The sequence below is a fragment of the Anopheles marshallii genome, chromosome 2, assembly GCF_943734725.1.
Source record: "Anopheles marshallii chromosome 2, idAnoMarsDA_429_01, whole genome shotgun sequence".
NCBI lineage: Eukaryota > Metazoa > Arthropoda > Insecta > Diptera > Culicidae > Anopheles > Anopheles marshallii.
This window is the reverse complement of record NC_071326.1, coordinates 20,594,853-20,615,441: the sequence shown is the minus strand read 5'-3', so window position 1 is coordinate 20,615,441 and position 20,589 is coordinate 20,594,853. Positions and strand designations below refer to the sequence as shown.

General features: G+C 42.5%; 1 protein-coding gene across 1 annotated transcript in view; it reads left to right on the top strand.

Moving 5' to 3' along the window:
• Positions 1-3,927: 3,927 nt before the first annotated feature.
• LOC128719510 (octopamine receptor beta-3R-like) overlaps positions 3,928-20,589 on the top strand; it is a 38,221-nt gene continuing 21,559 nt past the window's right edge. Inside the window, exons 1-3 of the mRNA XM_053813137.1 lie at positions 3,928-4,349; positions 17,825-17,923; positions 19,320-19,418. Of these exons, the coding sequence (XP_053669112.1) occupies positions 3,928-4,349; positions 17,825-17,923; positions 19,320-19,418 (620 nt within the window). The remainder of the gene's footprint in view (positions 4,350-17,824; positions 17,924-19,319; positions 19,419-20,589) is intronic.

Here is a 20,589-nt window from a genome sequence, read left to right as displayed (position 1 = left end):
GGTTTTCGTTTTGGGGGATGGGAAAAATATCTACATTAGCAAAACGCCAACGGTAACGGCGCGCGTGTTTGCGTGCAGTACTTTAGCAGGATGTGCCCCGTTACTGAAAGCGCTCGAGTTGAGCGACCGCTGGAAATGAAATTAATCGGCCAAACGGGGCGTTGAAATTGCTTACGAGTGAAATTATGTCTCCAAAATCTGTTGATAAAGATACTTCATGTTACTGTTTTCGTCCACTTAGCTCGTTTTGGATCAAGATAATCGCCTTAGGGAGCTGTGTCAACCTCGTAATTTGCTTCCCAGGGAAAAAAAAACAAAACAGGAATTTCTGACGATGAGCGAGCGAAGGGATTAAATTAAATTTAATAAAGTTCATCGGTTTTGTGCTTCCACGATTGATCAAACTCTCGGTACAACATGCCACATTGAGATGAGGCCACTTGGAAAGGCTATTATGCACATCATATAAAGGTTGCAATAAGAGTCGTCTAAGGCTAGTAAATTAAATCGACAAAAGTGGATTGAAACTGGGGCAAATTATTTGCTTAACCAAACGAAGACGAGTTGCTGGCATGTCTTGCACATAATTTGCCATCTTGTCGTATGACCTCGAAGCCCGGGGACGATCGTCAGTGGCGAGTACCGAGTCGAGTATTAGGGCCCGATAACGAACTTGGCACACTTCCCAATGGATTTGGCTCAAAGCGGGCGCTGTTGGGCACTCTTTGGGCGTTATGCAGGGGAATGTAGCGTCAGGCGAGCACCGAGGAAAATCGGATTGGCAGCGAAAAAGCGGGTCATTATCGCTTTACTTACGGTTCGGTTTCGAGCCGGGTTTGCTTTCTCCTTCGCTTTGCCACGATTTCCAATCAAGCACCGTGTGCCGTTTACCGCGTCTGAGTTGTGTGGAGAAGGCGGTGGGGATATTTCCAGTTGGTGGAGTGTTTGCCAGCTGTTTCGGGAAGCATTCGCTGCCAGGATCGTTTTTCACTGCCAGCATACAAATGCGATGCAAACGCAGAAGCGGGATGACTTTCTCAATACCAATTCGCTTGCAGCAGCGTAACAGGGACGGCCCTGTGCAATGGTCGTTGCTCGTGCAGGCTTTAAAATGCTCGCAATAAATATGAGCCGGGTACTTTCCGTACAAACGGCACATTCATCCCGGTACCGGGTTAACTCCCCTATATAGTTGGGTAAAACTGCGACAGCCCGGTTCTATTGTGTGCGTGCTTCAGAGGTTCCATTTGCCTTCTCTTTTTGCGTCTAACCCACACAATAAACTAACAAAGATGCAGATGAGAACAGGGAAGGACGCCACATTCGGGAGCTTTTGTTCATGAAATCCCCTGGTGACCTAATTCAAGACGCGTCTTGTTGCAACGAAAGAAGCAAACCAACGAAAAAAAGCAATAAAGAAATCATAACTAAAGTGCGCGACAGTGTCGTAAGCAGGTGCAAAGGTGGTTTCCGCTATTAAAAGTGCTAACAGCATAGCTGTGGCACGGTGCAGGGCTGGAGCAAACGTGGAAGCACAATTGCACACATGTGCACCCAGTGTGTTGCAATTTCGCAATGCATCTTTAGCACCCCACGACTATGTCGCTGGTTGAGGTTTTTTTTCTACAACATTTACCTTTCGCTTTTCCTGCTTGGGTTGTGAGTGAGTGCCGTCAGGAGTAATGAGTATGTCCACAGCGTATACCCACTGGAACTACACCCGGGATGCCTATAGCAATGTGAGTGATAATGTGTGCGAACATGGGAGGACATTCTTGATGGTTTGCGCAGGGTGCAAGCATTGGTAAGACTTCGTAAGACCTTCGTACCTTGACTGACTTTCATAATGATGTTAAATATTGATTGAGCTATTTTAGCACGGCCAAGCCGGAGGAGTCTTCGGGACAATGTCGGGGTGGAGTGTGAATATCCATTTCTCCCATATGGAAATGATATTAGACTCGCAAGAAATTAGGTGTATTCAACCGGGCTGAGAATGGATTTAGCTTAATTCAGTTACGTGAACGTGAAGTTTAGTGCCCGCGTTCGATCTAGTTTTTATAAATAATGCATGAGACTCACCTCGCCAGCTAATGTCCTACAGTATATTATGCAAAATGGTGAGAAGCGCTGCTGTGAATGTACTATCGATCGGAAGTAGGCTGCTTTTATTGCATCGAATGGAAGATTTATTCGATAAGCATGATACTATGTTTAGCATTTGATACGAACCGAAGATTGATTCTAGGAAGTTCGTTTGATTTGCATACCGATAGAGGTTGCGTGTATATATTTCTAGACATATGATGAGAAGTGATATATTTTTATGTATAAACAAAACAAGAACTAATACATAAGTTACTTGTCTTGGTTTTAAATGTTTCTATGTATCACGGACTTGTACGTAGCGACGATGGTTTGTAATGGTCCAGATTCTAGGGAACAGATTCGTTTTCTGTCCTATTTTTCCGTACGCAAATATTTAAATTTTTGCACTGAAAACAAAAATCTGCCCAACTTCCAAAACATCGAAGCCAATTCCATCCCGTGATTCTGACAAATAGTAAGAAAATGGCAATTTCAAGGCACGATAATATATTTCCAGCACGTCAGCAAGTTTGTTTGTACATCGAATCGATTTTTGGTGGGGATCGAGTGTTATTTTTTCCTCTTTATTACGCTCAATACCGTGTCATTAAAAGATTGATGCGTTGCGGCGGTTTCGTCAAAAACCACAGTAAAAAAGCCCGTACCCGTTGATGGTTGAGCTGTGCCGCAAAACGGCTTTTATCCGGGATCGCACGCAAACAAATTGAAACATGCAGCTGTTTGATGTGTTTGTGGTGTGATTAAAACAGAAGAGAAAAAAAACCACCGGTGCACGACAATTGTGCAGTGCACGAATTGAATTGATACGAAAGGAAAAAGGGTTTGTGTGAATTGATGATCGATGCCCATGACGGCATAAATCCGTGCCGTTTTGCGTTTGACACATATGTCAATCGATGTGATTATGTGCATGTTTACGGTCAGTCTGTTGGTGACTATTTGACCCAAAATGTTTGCGAACGACTTGCTAGCCGTAGATAATGGAATTCATATCGTAATATCTGTATCGGTTCTTCAATTCTTACACACGACGTTCGAGGAATGTTGGGTTGATTTTTGTCAGCTTATTTAGGCCACTTATTTATTTGATTTTCCAATCCGCACTGCTCCCAAAGTTGTAACCGTTTATGTGTTCTCTCATTCCACAGCTTTTTAATGAGTTGCCACCTGGTGGCGTAGTGGCGTGTTAATGCACTACGTAGTCCCACCCAGCAACTTGTCGGAAAATGAATGGAAAAATTAAAACAAAACACCTCCAGTGCTAGTGTTCAGCAAAGAAGGGTAGCCAAACTGCGTTTTGAAGTTTGTCCCAGGCGTTTCAGCTCAACTTAATTAAATTCGAACAATCAACGCAGCTGACCGCTCGCACCCGCAACGAGCAAAATTACGTGGTGCAAGGCACGTGCGAACGCATTGATAGCCGTTCTGTTCGCTGGCGGTGATTAGAGTCGCTCTCCGTTTGCGTTCCCGGATGCGATGCCCGGTAATGACTTCCATCAACAGAAGCCACCCAGTGTCCCACGTGCGAACGGCACACCCATCAGAACTCGCCATTACATCCGGGGCGGCATCGGCGAGAACGGCACCATCGCTCTAAATCGTCCGCGGATTGTAATGTTCGCCATGTGTGCGTGCGTGTAAAGCTCTGCAAGTGTGTGTGTGTATGTGTAAATAAACCGTGTGCAATCACAAATGAGTGTCAGCATTCGAAGGACATAGCGAAACACTCCAGCCGCTACTGCACACCAGTGTGTTGTTTTGTCGCGTGTGTGTCGTTCCAACCCGGGTGCGAGTGATGTGAATGCGCACCGGGTGAAAATGTTTACCAGCCGCAGTGTATCGACAGCAGCACCGGAAGTGAACGTCGCTGGGGCTACGCTGCATCTAGCCGGACCGATTCAATCCACCCTGAACGGTACGCTCGCGACCGTAGCGTCCGTGATAACGTCGGCGGCCGGCTCGCCGACGCTCACCACGCTCACAATGGCACCGACGTCCGGCGGAGGGCCGGAGCCGGACGGTGGCGGAGGTGTCTGGAACGGTACCGCCGACCAGTCCGGGACGAGCACCGCGGTCAACGTGACCGAACCCACCGCGTCAACAATCGTAGAACCATCCGATCGGCTCGTCGAGCTGACGGTACTGTGCTTGAAGAGTCTCATCTTCGGATCGATCATCATCGGGGCTGTGCTAGGCAATGCACTCGTTATTATTTCGGTGCACAAAAATAGAAAGTTAAGGTAAGTAAATTATTTGATTGTGTTTTTTTTGCAAAAATTGGTGAGACAATACCAATACATTATCAATTATGAGCCCGGTTGCTAGCAAACGGCCAGAGTTATCAAGAAACTTTCGATTTGTGAATATCGTTGAGGTTTCGTCCAAAATTGTTACATTAATAATTCAACACCACTTTCGATTTAAAATCATTGAAAGGGTCTTAAAGAGGGAGGCAAAATAGGAAAGAATGCATAAATTATGTCCACTTTCATCGTGCTTGAATATGATTGCTGATCGCATTTACATTGTAAACATGATTTAACCTGCTTGAAGCAACATTACTTCAAGAGCCTATGCGCCTAGCGCGTATCTCAAAACCATTATTACGAGAAATCATTAAACTGTTGGCGTTTCGATAACAGTATCGTTACTTGCTCCTTCATGCCGCTGGAAACTTTCTCCATCATGATGCAATTCGTCTCGTGCAATTGATATGAAAACTTTCCCGATCTCCATCTTGTACCTGCCATCGCTCCAGCGAAGATAATGGTGAAGAAAAATTGAAAACATTTCACCGACAGTGTTGGAGTTATGTTTCATTTTTGAAGCGAGAAAATATTTGTATAAATAGCACGCGAGATGATTATGGTAATACCTTTCGTCTGTCAAGACGCTACCCTACTGTCTTCACTCGCGGAACGTATGGAGATGAGGATATTGTCGCGCAACGATATGCAGCAGTTTGTCGAGTTGCTTATTAAAGTAGAAAAGTTTGAGAACATTGTTTCGGTCAAGTTTTGCTTTCCTATATTCGATCCGTTTGGGTGGAAACTTTTTTTGCCTAGCGGTTTTGTTGGTGATTTTGATACAATGCTTCGGGCGGTGGTCTATGCGATGGTCTATTTCACTACCATTCGGTACCAGAAACATATTCGTTTGTAGTGTGCTCATTTGCATTTATTGGAATTCCTTTCTTGGTGGTAATAGACTGTTACGGAGAAAGGTAAATGTATTTCCCCTATTCATGAGCTGATATGGGAAATGAGAAGGTTTCGGAATGGGTGTTGGTTTATAGCTGCAATTATTTAACCCCCAGGGTACTGCTCAATTCTTTCGAGAATTTGAGTGAAGCAAGTCGTTCTATTCCATCGAATGTGCTCAACCAGGGCAATGTCGACGAGGCGGATCTTTGCCGTACGTTTTGCTTAGAACGAACGTGATAATCGATTATGTACCGTTCTTTAGCCTTTTATCTTTGACGCAACATGTCATTTGCATAAGATCGATCCAGGAGTAGAATCCACCGAGCGCACACTTCCGCTTCCCGGCATTTACGTCGTACATAAGCGGGGTGAAAAAATCGATGATAACGGAGAGAAAATAGGAAATGAAACTGTACGAAATGTGTCAAAAAATAGCAAAGAAAAAAACAATCTTTTCAGCCATCACCCGTTGACCAACATGGCGCAGAACGGGCGGCAAAACCTCGACAGGTTAATTGATATTTGCAGACAAAGGAAGAAGTAAAAGAAAATCAATCAACCGGCAGCTGGTAGAAATCATTATCTTAGCTTTTGGAACCTGTGATGGATTGGGTGGAAACCAGCGCAGACCTTTGATCCGGCCGGAGCTTAACCAACAACAAAGGAGAATTGGTGAGCCCTTGGGCGGAACCGGCGCTCGCAAACGGCAGTAATGCGAAACAAATACCGTTTGACAGGTAATTGACACGTGGTCCAAACTTACTTACCTTCGCCCCATACCACCGGTACGATTTCCTGGGCGAATAAATCGGAACAGACAGTACAGGGAACGGCAATAGCAAACAAAAAAGAAACCACCATCACTTTTACTACGCTTTTTCAGGTAAGCTTGGGGGATTTTCGCTGCGTTCGTCTATTAATCAATACGATCACTTCGACAGGACGCGCAATATCAAAAACCAAACACCTTAGCCTGTTGATTTATTAATGCGATGCCACTCACCGTCTAGATCGATCGATCGTTTCCTTCGAATTGGAGTAGCAAATTCAAGCGTTGCTAAGCCATTGCCAGCAGTCGCCGTAGCAACGAGCATGCAGATTTCGTTGTGTTTGATTGATGCGTAATGTTTGCCATCTTTCTTTTATTCGCAGAAAAAGGGAAAAATATCAGCAAATGTTTTCCTTTTTGGGTGAAATAAATTATTACAAACACCACGCTGCTAAGGATCCCCGTATTTACACGGTGAGAAGTATCCACGCATATCAATTATAATTTTCACTCTGCCAGACATGATGCCTGACGGTTTTCGCAGTCTGCTTGGATAAATAAATAAATAGCTGGTGTGATTTCATGTGGTTTTCGACTGTTTTCCTATTGTTGAGGCAGTTTTGTAGAGATTCGTTCCCAAACACCGTTGGCTCCCTGGCAGCTGTCTACACAGTACAGCAGAGGAATTATTATGTTTACCTTAGCTTTGGGGCAATGAAATATTCAGCATCCTGGCGCTTCGTTTGCTGCTGCCGGGCACGGGGCACCGTGGGCATAGAAAGTAACGAAAATCGATGCAAAAATCGTTGTACCTGTTCAGTTGCCCTTTTGCTCGCTTTCCACGAGCGGAGGGTTTTGATGCATCAATAGCACATGGTATAAATGAATAATGGGTTTTGGAAATGCTACACAGTTCAATTAGTATATTGCTTTGCTACCGATCGTAGCAATGGGAGCGCACAGTAACCATCGTGCTGTACGTAAGGTAATTTGAAATGTATGAACTACTGCCAGAGCTTACCAATACTGCTTAAATCCTGCGGGTTTCTTAGGGTCTACTGGTCCCAAGGCTTTGCTTTATTTAAATATCAAAGCTATCATTACGTTTGTACAATCAATGTGCCTAATCTCCGAAAACTTTTCGTGCTGTACCGTTCTACTTAGCATTCAAAGCTTTACTCAAGCATTATGTGACTCATCAAACTTGCAAAGTTTTCAAAAAGTTTGATCGATATCAAAAGTGCTACGGTACGCCGATGTAAACTGCAATCAATGTCGAGCGTGTGATGAATACTAAAATTATTATTCCCCCCCACAGACATTTCCACCCCGGAAGGCGTCTCCTCGCCCCAAACAATATTCATTACTTCGCAGGCAGGATGTGTACCCGGTGTTAGCAACAAACAACGGCAAACGGAAGGAGAAAATCAATTTTTGGTGTCTTTGCAACGGTACCATCTTCGGTGCGGCATCTCATGCGCATTGTATCTGCCTGCTGCGTCCGGATGGCTGCGTTCGAAAGTTTCCCGATGTGTAGCAGATTCTATAAAACACTAATTACTTCCCGTCTGGCGCAGTTGTCACACGAAGACATGGAACCATTTTTCTTCGTTTCGCCTTCGCTCGGTACGGTTGTTCAAAACCCCAAACCTGGAACCGAAGCACACATCGGCAAAAGGGCTGTGTTGCGTTGTCCTCGGGTGTTACGGGTCGTCGGATGCGACGCCGTTTGGCAGTAGTACAATATACTGCGCTTTTGCTGATGTGACAGCAATGTGGTGTAGTGTTTCTTGGCAGCGTAGTTAGATGCCACCAGTGTTTGTGATGGGTATGCTGGAAGCTGTGATTAATTCAAGGCGCTTTAATGGCATCTTGCAGCAGCATCATTTGTGGCTTCGTGGTATGAAGTATTTTGTACCATTTCACGGCTCTACGTGTGCATCTGACTAAACCATCGAATGCGATGTGTAAACAAGCAATGCGAGTGCTTAATTAATAGTTAACGCTGTTGAATTGTATACAGCATTTTGCACCATTACAAAGGATGAAAAACAATTACATCAAATTTAAATGCTTGAAACTTAAACCAAAAATGAACCCAAAGTTTGTAAGATTATTTTCAAAAAGACCCGTGAATGTTAGTTTTAGATTTAACTGTCATATATAAATCTAATGGGAAAAATATCTTAAAAATAAGTTTGTTAAACTGTATTTTTGAAGTACCTTATACAGAACTGTTCGTTGATTTCGTAATGTTTACGCTTTGCACGTCACACACTGTTTGTTTTTGTTGTGACGTTTTTTGTTGGCTGTCCGCGCACCTGTTTAATGTATCAATATTTTCACTGGGGCAGCGTTAGTTTAATCTTTGGCTGCGTTAGGGCTACGGCCATTTCGGATGCGTAAAAATTATCACCATTGTACAAACAACCACGAAATAGAGCAGCACGTACGCCGAACGGCCAACCCGGAACAATCATTTGAACATTTCACCGGTTTTGAAAGAAACACTAAAACACAACGTAGGGATCGATCGCGAACACGTAATATAATGGATAGGTGGCATTGTTTTTTCTTACAAGAAAAGGGTACAATGAAAGGTATGTTAAGGTAAGTAATTTATCAGAAAATTTGATAATACAAATCATAAGACAAATAAGTTTAGTAATACAAGGCTGATCAATTGAGTAGCTCACAAATTACAGTGCCTTTAGACACTTTGTTTTTCAATGTGTCGAAATCTCAAGAGTTTTTGAGATAAAGACTTTAAAAGGTACCAACCCTGAAGAACGCTTTGATTATTAAAGAAATAAAACCTTAACCTAAGCATAAAAAACTTTCAAAACGTTCGAACCCTCCAACGGATGCGCTTGAAATGCGCCGTTCTTGGAAGATATTTGATCCCCAATTGGACCAGAACCTGTAAGTGAAGGTGTGATATTCAAAAATAGGAACCACTCTGAGATAAAAAAAAACAGCTTTACAGGTATCATTGTGACTGTAGCGGTATCAAATCGGTGCCCAAGCCTCCTTTTGTGAAAATCACCTGTTTGCGGTTAAAGCACGACAAATGGGATCGATCGCTTGTGGGAAGTGGGTTTAAAAGTGTTCCAGTTTGGTTACAACTCATGGGCCCGCAGAAACCTTAAGAGGCTTGTCTCTCCTGCGTGCAGGATCGATAGTTTGTTGCCATTGGTAGCGGTGTCGTGGCGTTTTATGAAGCATGAGTCGATTTTGATGACCAGTGTCAAAGTTTTTACGACAAGCATAAGCATACGTTCGCCCCCAAACGGTACCGTGGCAGAGGGCGAGGTACGGAGAGATTCGGAAAATTGGTTTTGGTGAAAGCGAAAGATAACTCAATTTCGGGTGCCGTGAAATCGAACTGCTTCGACTGTTGATTGGTTTCTACTGCGTTTCGTGCTCAACGGGCCAAAAAGCTTTGGGTCAGAGTTCGAACGTGAGGCAATTGCTTTCTCTGGAGCGAGTTTTCTTCCCCCACGCCTCGACGGTGTAGTGAGTGCGAGGCCAGCAACGTTCCGGAGATGTGCAAAAATTGATTTCATTTGCGTCTACTCGCTCCGAATCTCGGCTTTTCGGTAGGGTCGGTCGTGTGGTGTGGTGCTAGTTGATTCATTTCTTCAGCAGCCAACTTGGAAGCCCAAGACTTTGCTAAGCACCCCTGAATAATCCTTTAATTAATTGCAACAAAGTTTGGTTGCTAGCTATTTGGGGGCGGAGAAGTATCGAGAAGTGTTACGTATTTTCGTATTTTAGCGTTGGATTAATTAGAATGGTATCATGATTGAAGACTGAGTAGAGTTGAGGGATGGCACACTTTAAAATATGCTCACAAAACAATCATCTTAATTGTAAGGTTATTGTATTGTAATGACATGAAAAAAGCTATATGCTTTTAAAATGGAAATAATTTGTTATGTTTTTATTCATTGTGTGAGGGTTAATGAAAAGTTTATCTGGTTTTTATTAAAATCGATGAAAATGTAATTTGAATGAAATACTCCCCGATCGATCAAGAATTTGATTATAAACAAATGAGTTTGAAATTTCAACACACTTTATTCCTACACAAGAAGCGCGAATGGCTGAGATAAAATTAAAGTACTGCAGATCAAAGTCATGCCTATGTTGCGTTCAACTTTAAGCTCGTTAGTCATTGCTGCGGCGAATGTTTTAGGTAGCATTAGTCTCCGGTTACGGTTATCGATCAGATTTCCTTTCAATAGATCTAACAGCCAATACCTTCACCATCGTTTGCATCATTTCCCCCGGACCGCCATGGGACATGGCGAAAGTTCAAGAAGGTAACATCATACCATCCATCGTCCAACACCGCAAGCACACAGACGCTAGAAGTTGGAACGAAGCACGATCGATCTGAATACTTGAAGACATCGATACCGTTCGGCACGATGCTGCTATGAACCGGTCGATATACTTCCGCAAACGTGCACAAACCGCGAAGCCCTTGTACGGCCAGCAAAGCTCCGGGCTATGATATGATCCTAATGCTGGTGCGGAAAATAGCTGTGAAATGCTGGCTGAATCCTCGTTTGAATACTCATTTCGTTGACTCAGGTTCCATCTAAATGACTAGCACCGATGCATTCCCAATCGTTTGTGATTTTGCCTCGCAGAACAGAACCGGACTGGGACGGATGTCGAAGTGTGTTCGAAGATTAATTTGAGCCATGATTTAATGATGAATCGTCTGCAAGGTAGTTGTGCTGTCATCGAATACCTGATAAGAATGTTGTGTACATTAGCGTACAAACAGTATCACATTGCCCTGGACAAGCTCCCTATTCTTTGTTGATGGCTTTGTGTAGCTGTGTGTACATGTATTCTTACATCAACAAACTGAGATAGCAGCGCGTCTATTGAGCTGAGTTAACAGAGTCAGCAGCATACACTGTCCAGTGCACGCGAAAGCCAACGGGCATCCCAGTGTCAAGAGAAGTAGGTTTACTTAAGCCGTGTGCGAATGTCAAGAAACGTCAGCAAATACGAAAACAGCACGACGAAGCACTTTCCCAGCAAACCAGATAAAAACACTTTATCGCAAAGTTCAACGGATCCTATTCAAACAAGGGTGACGCATGGTTTCGGTGTTGTTTGCGTAGATTGACTTCTGAGTCGGGCGGATGGTGCGAAGTTCTCGGTAGGATATTTGCTTGCGAAACATGCTGTGCAAGAAGTCAAGCTAGCATTACAATACCCAGAAAAAAAATAGCACAGAAATTCTAACGTTTCAAGCGTTCTCGGTACCATTCACACATGGTCTGTAAAAGGGCGTAATTAAATTGAAACCCATCGCACCGGGTAGTGGATTGGGTTGGGACATTATGGACGCTGTTTGGAGAGGTGTTTGGTAATAAACTGTAGCTTCAGCGAAAGCTGTTTGCTCACAGGAGGTTAAGTGGAATTAAACAAGAATTTACGAAAAAAATTGTCGAGCGAAATAAATCAGCGGTGAATCGAAGGCGAAAAAAACATTCATTTACTTGGGATGGTTGGTGAGAATAATGTACGATAGAATGGATATTTCATGCTGAGTGAATATATCGAAAATTCCTTTTATTTCCAGGATAAGTGATTTAAATTTTTTTAATATAATAAATAATTGTGAAATGCATTTATCACGACAAGATGAGTATGAACATTTGTGCAGCTGTAATAACTGCATAATAGGATTAATTGCGATGAAAATTATCTACTCCACATGTCGTGTGAGAAAGGAGGAGGAGGAGGAGGAAATGTGAAGAAAAAAATGATTGCATCCAACTCGTAAAATTTAGTGAAAGAGTACATTAGAGTTCGCATAGCTCACGACGTCTGAGACTTTGTCCTTATCAAAAGATTATTATAGCGATTCCTGTGCGATGAACTACATCTTGCCAAGAAATCGTAACGCAATTCCGACAGCAATAATGATGATTGGTTAATAATCCTCTTTACTCGTCTAAAACTTTCGATTTCATCTATTCTGTTTGTTAAATTACTGGATAAAGCATTTGTAAATTAGCAAATTTGTCGAAAGCACTGCTATTATCCAAAGGTTTATAAACCCCTACTGCTTTGAGCACTCACATGTATCTCAGAGAATTGAACGACAGCCAAACTTGTTGAAAATGTTTTAAGTACGTTTGAAGGAAGGCATTAAAAAATTTGTCGAACAGTATCTACGGCTTGATTACTTCACGAGAACGACACTGGACGATCCGGCTAATATAACGTGGCGTATAAATGAGCAATTTCGCATTATACTGTTAACAGCTTCGATCCATCCCAGTTTCAATGATGTCGCAATTTGCTGTTCTTTTGAACGGCTTCTCAACATTTGGTAGAAAATGTGTACCCTGCATCACAGTGAAACCTTTTCCCCACTCTCTGTAACTAATTTTCTAAGCAACACGGTAGACAGATTAATATTCATACATAACATGGAAAGATTAAGTCGAATCTACAACATTAGCTACCCTCGATGATGAAGCAAAATGGGCTCTAACTCTCTCTCTCTCTCTCCCTCTCTCTCTTGTTTAGCTTGTTCACCCATCACAGCTTAGATTGCTTTTAAAAGAGAACCCATTGTGCGAACTAATTGCTACTGCTGACCACCATCTTGTAAGCATCCCGCAACCCAATCGATTCCAATGTAAGCATCCCGTAACCGCATTCCAACCCCATGTAGCCATGTTTATGGGCAAGAGCGTGTTGCCTGGGGTTGCAGCACCATCGCGCACGTTTCTCGTCGGCGTCGTTAGGTGGTATTGGGCGGTGGTGTCTGAATGAAGTTGGGCTTCGCACCACAGAGCAACCGGATGCATATTATAGGGTTTTTGTGGCCACTTCGGACTGACGCAAGAACTTCAGGGCATGGTTGGTGGAAACGGGGTTTCGTCTGACCCCACACTTGGGAAGAGTTTCATAAATCGTCCTTCGCACTGTACAATACCGGTTATATCGGCACACCGGTCGTTTCGATGTTTGCCGGTGGGCTGGTGTTGTTCTATAATAAAAGCCATAATATGGGTAGGCATCGTAACGTTCGTTTCACCCACGCGGATTCCTTCCGTTCTATCCGCACGCACGTAAATTGATTTCATTTACAGCATAATGCGTGTGATAAATCTCCACCGGGTCAAGCTTGTGCGTTCGGTTCGTTGGGAATTGCATGACACCTTTCATTTGGAGATGCGTGATTTATGCGCTTTGTGAGAGGTGTAAGGAATGGCGCATGGACTCGATCAAGATCGCAACCTTTGGGAAATATCCTGCCATTATAGATGATCGTCATCGGTCTGGGTGTGATTGCGGATGCAATTATGTTTTTTCCAAGTACCGCCTAACGATGGATTGCAGCACGCACAATCACCACAAGCACAAGATTAATGTTGCCAGTCTAATCACACAACGGGCGTAGAGCAACACAGCGGACAAAGAAGCAAACTACATCAGTCAGGGGGTCCACGCCATAAGGCGTGCTTACAGCTGTAATTTGTCCTTACAAGAACTCCAATGGAAATAGCACGTGAACGAGTCCACTCAATGTCGTCGGCTAGCAGTATTTATTTGTACATCAATCCTCAACACGCCATCAACCATCGTTCTTTTTGTGGTGAGTTCAGTTGAAAGTAAAAACGCTACCCTGAACCCTATTTGCTACTCTGCCAGCTGACTTCCACCCTTTCCATGGTCCGTGACCATGGCATCCAAGACACTACCGACCGTCCGGAGGGTAATTGCTGGTCAGGAAACTGCTCTGTCCGCTGCTGCGTGGGTAAATATTGCGTGTAAATGGAATTATTGGCTGTTTCAGGAATGGAACGTGACGGTGTGGGTGTTGAGCCGGACAGCATGGGGGTTCAGAGACAGATTTGATTCCGTGTTGTACTAGTTGGTTCGTGCTGAGCAACGGTTTGCGAACTGATTGAATGTACATTGTTTGTGGTGTAGAGATGTAATTTCACGAAAATGAGAACGAAAGAAGGATTTGAATAATACCGCAGCACGAATAGTAAAAGTAATAATTATATATCGAACAATAAAATGGGAAGCAATGTAACAGACTTGGTTTTTCTTTACAATTTAATCTCCGTTTTATTTTCTATAAAAATTTGTTTACTTTGTTTACTTAAATTGTTTTTAGACTTTTTCGAGTTTCTAGAGCCTTTTCTTGTGTTTTATTTGTGTTAGACGTGAAATTTATACATTTAAATGTAATTTGTTTGTAGCTTTCGTTAGTTGGGTAATATTTAAATAAATGCATCCTCCTATTCAAGTAAAATCTTTGTTTTCCTTTTTTTACACTTTAAAAAAAAAAATAGGGTGATTGTTTGAAGGCAGTCAAATTTATTTTATTAATATTTTTATAGTAACAATGTCCAGGCCCCATACACATTGATAATTAGAAGAAAAATACTTCTTTTTACAAATACTTTTTTCTTTAAACATATAATAACCATGAACATAAAATTTCACTCGTCTACCATCGCCATTAGTTTGAGCTTATTTTTGGTAAATAATTTCAATTTAAACCCGCTCGCTTGATGGATTATCCAGCTCCATCGAAAGACACGCTAAAATTAAAGTTCTTCCCACGAACGGTGCAGGATTTGTGGTGATTTTTATAGCGTGGAATCGATTTTGGGGCTTATGCCCAGGCACAGAACGAGCTTCATATCGTCCACGTCGAGGGACGTGTAATCTGTACATTTTTCTCCCATTTACTACACCTAAAGGGATTTCACCATTGATATCGCTCGTAGCACCGGGCAGTGTTTCAACCATCCGTTACAAGAATGTAAGTTTGCTCACTGCTGGACAGAAGTTTCTGTATTTTTTTTGTCCTGTCGCTGTTTATTTTTCTCGTCTTGTAGCTCGGTATCACAGCATTTTTGGGGGCGTTTTTTGCTGCCTGCTCAAACGGGACGGTCTGTGAAGTGAAGCGGGAACAACATAGGAAAACAAAGCCCGTACACACGTACACGCACCGCTAACGCAACGGTTCGATCGGAATCGCTCGAAGGATAATATTTATTTTATTGAATCAAATCGCAAAATCAATAACGATGTCGAGAAAGTAGCCCATCGAAGCGGTGCCCTCGAAGGGCGATCTGTGTCCATGCTTCTGCCGGGTAGGATTGGCAGCAAACAGAGCCACACAAAGCTCACAAAAGGATAAGCCTGTGTGCGTTTTTTTCCGTTTGCAGCACAGGAAGCCCTCAGCAGGAAAGCTTTAATAGCGTTTGTGTGTGCCCAGGGAGCATGAACAATGGGGCGAGCTGTCACTGATTGCGAATTTCCTCAACCGAGCTCAATATTCATTGCGCTGTGACATGCGAGTTCGGGGTTGGGGACATGCGGTGATTGGGTGCATCCGTTTCCCAGCTGCAACTAGTTGTTGCAACCATTTCCGCCTAAAATGGCCGACAAGATATAATATTGTGTGTGTGATTGTTTGACTGTTATGCTTAATTTTTCAAGGGTTATCCTTGTTTTAATGAAGTTTCACGTTGCCAGTAACATTGGGCTGTACATAATCATAGATGCGTAAATTTAAAACATAACGCATAATTTAACAGTGCTCCAAATATTTGTAATTTTGTACAACATCATGATTCGTGATCTCTTTAACTGTATCTTTACTATAATTGTTCCAAACTTACTTAAAATATAAAAAAGGGAATAGATATATTTAATTTTTACATTCATATTATTAACTCTTTGTTGTCCGTAAGAGGTAAATTGAATGGTACTATTCATAGAATATATATTTCTCCACAATGAATGAAAGGAGCGTTCTTGTCACTTTATGTAACTCATGTTGCTCATGACACTTCCACGGCAAACCTCACGTAGCAGCTTCCACCTGTCTGTCAGTCATAAAAGAACAGTGAGACTGCACCTATCTGCATAGCGAAACTATGCACGGTATCTTTCACAACCCCCTCACGTCACGAACAAGCATAACCATAATTGTGTGGCCAAGTGTGAAAGTAATTTATGAAACATTATGCAGCATTCTGCAGCTCAACTTCAGCAGACACACCGAAACCCGAAGCGTAATATGATTTTGTGGCGGTTAATAACACAATTACTATAGTGTGTGGCTCCTTTCCGCGAAATAACTTCCTGCCATTCTGATTGAGAATATTTCATATCCGCATTGTGGGCCAGTAAACCCTCCTTCCCTTTCCCCCTGCTAATAAAAGCTAACGATAACCAATCAAGAAATCATCGACGAGTAGATGCAGGACATCCTGATGCGATTGTTCCGTTCGTCGTCCTTAGTGTCCTGGCCACCATTTGCTTGGTAGCAGATAAAGCAGCACTAACAAATAGTGTTACTAGCTTTTTTTTACGGGCGGCTTCTTTCTTTACTATACCGCCTTACTCACTGCATCCGTGCGGAGATTGTAAACGACAGCATTAAAGATGCAGCGGGTAAATTGTTTGGAACGGTTGTGAGCGTTTCTGCTGCTCATTTCTGCCACCGCCGTTTTGTCCCGATTGTCCGGGAGCGTACGGGTGCTCGAGGCTCGGACGACACCATTGCTGGAAGGTTTCGTGTTTGGAAGCGGCAGCCAGTGATAAGAATGAAATTTGCAAGGAAAGAAACCCGAGGAAACTCGTTCAGCTCAACGCAACTGGTTAGCAACGGGTCGAGTGCTTGCATGGTACGGACAGGATGGAGAATAGGAATTGTTTGATTAGATTTAGTGCGCCTTCCGAGAGCACTTTCTACCTCAGGACAGTGCCACTGGGGGGCATTTCTTTACTTGACTCGAAAGGATGAAGTTTTCTCCATCATTTCCGTTGCGCTATCTTCTTGCGGATGGAATGGAAGTTGGGTTTAACAAATTATCGTAAACCAACAACCAACCCCCACGGTGCATGGTGCACCAACACATATTGCACGCAAACGAGGACGGGAGCATGAAAGTGCACCGCAAGAACCTTACTGATACGAACAAAAAACCATGACAATCGAAGAAATGCTATCGGGAGGAAGTTGGCATAGATCATTCGTTGGAAAAACAAAAAAAAAACATAAAGAGCTTCAAAAGGAATGTGAATAGATTGTGACGAGCTTCTGGTGCAAGGTTGTGTATCTGACATATTTCTTACTATGTTATCGATGAAGCACGACACTATGGAATGGGAATTCCATGTTTTTATCACCAAACTTGCTAACTGCTTATGATGCCCGGTTGGTAAGTGAAGGCTACACAATGATGAAACTGCCATAGCATTTACTATTCAAATAACAGATGCGAACACTGTAAAAGAGTGAATAAATGGGTTCAATCTTATTACTGAATGTGATAGCTTTGCTCTTCAAGAATAATTTTAAAAACCATTCCATTCGCCATTTTAATCACTCTGATGGAATGGCAAGTTGCATCGAATAGTGAAAGGCATGATTGATGGTAATTAAAAGTGCTATAACTTACGAATTTGTAACCCATGATGCTGGTGTTATAAAGTAAATGAGTCTAGAATTATAATGCTCTTCAATAGTCGCTTTAACTCTCTCAGTGAAACTCATGAATATTGATTTAAATGACTGAACAGTCTAATACTATTTAAAGGACAAGAGTTAATGATACTCATTCTTATTGATTTCACCAAAGTAAATTATTACTCCCAAAACTAATTACAAAAATTTGTGATCAATAAACGATTAACTTTTTCCTTGATTTTTTCTCTTTCATTTCAGAGTAATAACCAACTACTTTGTAGTATCATTAGCAATGGCGGACATGCTGGTAGCACTCTGTGCGATGACGTTCAACGCATCCGTGGAGCTGTCGGGACGGTAAGAGATGCACAACACTCCAGCACAATACGATATCAGATCACTTGAAAAAATCATCCAAATGCTGTCCCAGTAATTCGTCCAATTAGAATGAAATTGCTTCACAGCCTATGACATGTCTAATAAAAACACAAATTTATTTTGCCGCCTTTAAACAGCCGCCACCACCACCACGTTGTGAAAGCGAAGATTTGAGCGCACCAGCCGTGAATGGGCACATTGACTCCTGAAACGCGTTGTTGTCGGAAAACAATCAAATTATCGGCTGCTTTCGTTTTCGATCAGCATTAAATTTTGCCAAATGAAATTACGAATGGTGATGGGGCGGCAGGGTGGCCTTCCGCTTTGCTGCAGCATGGCGCACCATCGTTAGCGAGCTTCGCGAAACTTCGAACGTTTTGGAAACTCGAGATTCGGACGTGTGCCGCTCGAGAGGGTGAGATAGTTAGTTTGGCCGAGTTCGCAATGGAATTTAGGTAGACAGTGAACGAAAAAAAAAAAAATGAAACGAAGTTCGCTTCTTTTCCGAGTGACACCGGGGTGGCTGTGTGTTTGCTTTCAAATGACTCTGAAAATTCAATTTCCGTCTCAATGGTTCGTTGGCCGTAGGGAGTGCACAGCGAATCGGCACAGTTTACCGGTTGGATAGTTGAGCATCCCCGTTGTAAAATACGGCAAATGTGTAGAAATGAAGGATGCGATGGGCGAACAAAGGGAGCTGAGGGGGCAAACAAAACCGAAACGCTTGCCTGTCGGTTTCGACATGCGAAAAACGGATCGGGCTGCTGTGCACCGGGTGGCTTTGAAACGTAAAAGCATGCCATTGCGAAACCATTTGCAAACCGAAAACAGGGTTGGCACGGGACAGGATGATTTGTTCTCTTAAAGACGTGTTCCAGCACGTGTATGTGATTGTTGGGAGGTGGGCAAACCACACGGTCTCACAGTTCTCTCAATGTTTGTTCCTGTTATGGAGGAACATGCGATGAATGTGCAGTATTTTTGAAACATGCTTGTAAATTTAATTTTGCTTTTAATTAAAAATAAGTATATACCGAAATGAGTCTAAAATGAAACTTTTAGGTTGATAGGTTAAAATGTTGAAGAATAACTAGATATTTAAGAAAATTTGATGGTTTTTTGTATCTGATATCCAATGAGATTTTCACGAGTAAGAACATGAGTTTTCAGATAATCATACGCAATTCAAGAATTCGTGCATGTTATTAATAGATATCATACAACAGTCATTCATTCAATTAGTTTAAATATTCATTCACCTTCATGCACCATTGTGTACTAAAGTAGAAAAATTGTTTATGAAACGAAAAAAAACATCCAAACCAACAAGTGTGCCGCACGCAGAAGAATGATGTGCCGGATGATTACATTGCAGGTGGTTGTTTGGAGCGTTCATGTGCAACGTGTGGAACAGCCTGGACGTTTACTTCTCGACAGCGAGCATACTTCACCTTTGTTGCATATCGGTCGACCGGTAAGTACTGTCACGCTCAAGTTCTTCACAACCTGTCTAACTCCGACCTTCACCATGTAAACCCATTTCGTTCCATTTCTTTTCGACGTTTCCGTAACATTTTTTTGTTGCTTTGTCCATCCTAACTCGACTTTTGCTCCTTCTGTGTCCAACTCGTTGTGCGGATGGTGGGAAAATAAATAGTTGCAAAAAAAGTTTTCTCATTCCTGCGATAACTTTCTTGCGCTCGCTTCGTACGCGTGCTGCTTAGTTCGAACGTTGAAAGTGCAAGCGAGACGCCCTGCGTCCCGACAAATGATGATAAGACTGAACTATTAATTAGCTTCGTTGGGTGCAGGCGTTCGGTACCGTTTTTTTTTTTTTTTTCATTTGCTCTCTTTCCCTTGTTACCTTCGATATTGCTTCGTGCAAGTGCAGACCAATTTTGTCCTTCCAGGGGCGCCGCTGCAATTTACTCTCCGGTGTAGTATTTTATTTCCTGCTTTATTTCGTACGATTTAATCATGGACCAGCAGCATAACCAAGGGAAAGACAATATAGCCGAGGATAAAGGTGAAGGGAGAAAAAAGTTATCCTATTTCGTTCCCTGTTTCGTACGTTCACTTGATTTTGAAACCTAGTGGGAATAATTCTCGGAAGACGAGCAACATAATCTTCCCCGAAGATGGATGGTAAATTATGATGAATGGTCGAGCAAATGAGCAAACCGCCACACTGCAGCGCTGCGATACGGCAGTTATCTGAGCAGGGAGAAGTATTACAACTTCACTTATAAGTTTGCAGTCGGCTTTTTCTTCCTTTTTATAACAAATGAGTCGACAAAATGAATGTGAAATATGATTGATATGGCAATCATACTTGTATAATGTAGTTGATTTTTGGAAGCGAGCGAGGGTAGGGCACGTTAATCGCAAACTTTGGACGAAAGCTGAACATTAATATTTATGCTTGCTAAACTATGGTCATTTTTTTCAAGGTGAAACGGTTTACACAATAAACGATTTAGTATTATCAGGGCTGTCCTCAGGTAAATGGTAATAGAGGCGTCTTTTTGGGTGTCCAAGCAAATATTACATCTAAAAAGAAGCTTATCGTACTGAGCGTCTAGGAGGAATTATTATTTGGCTTTCTTTTCCACCGCACACCGGTTGCTGATGATGAGATAATTTAA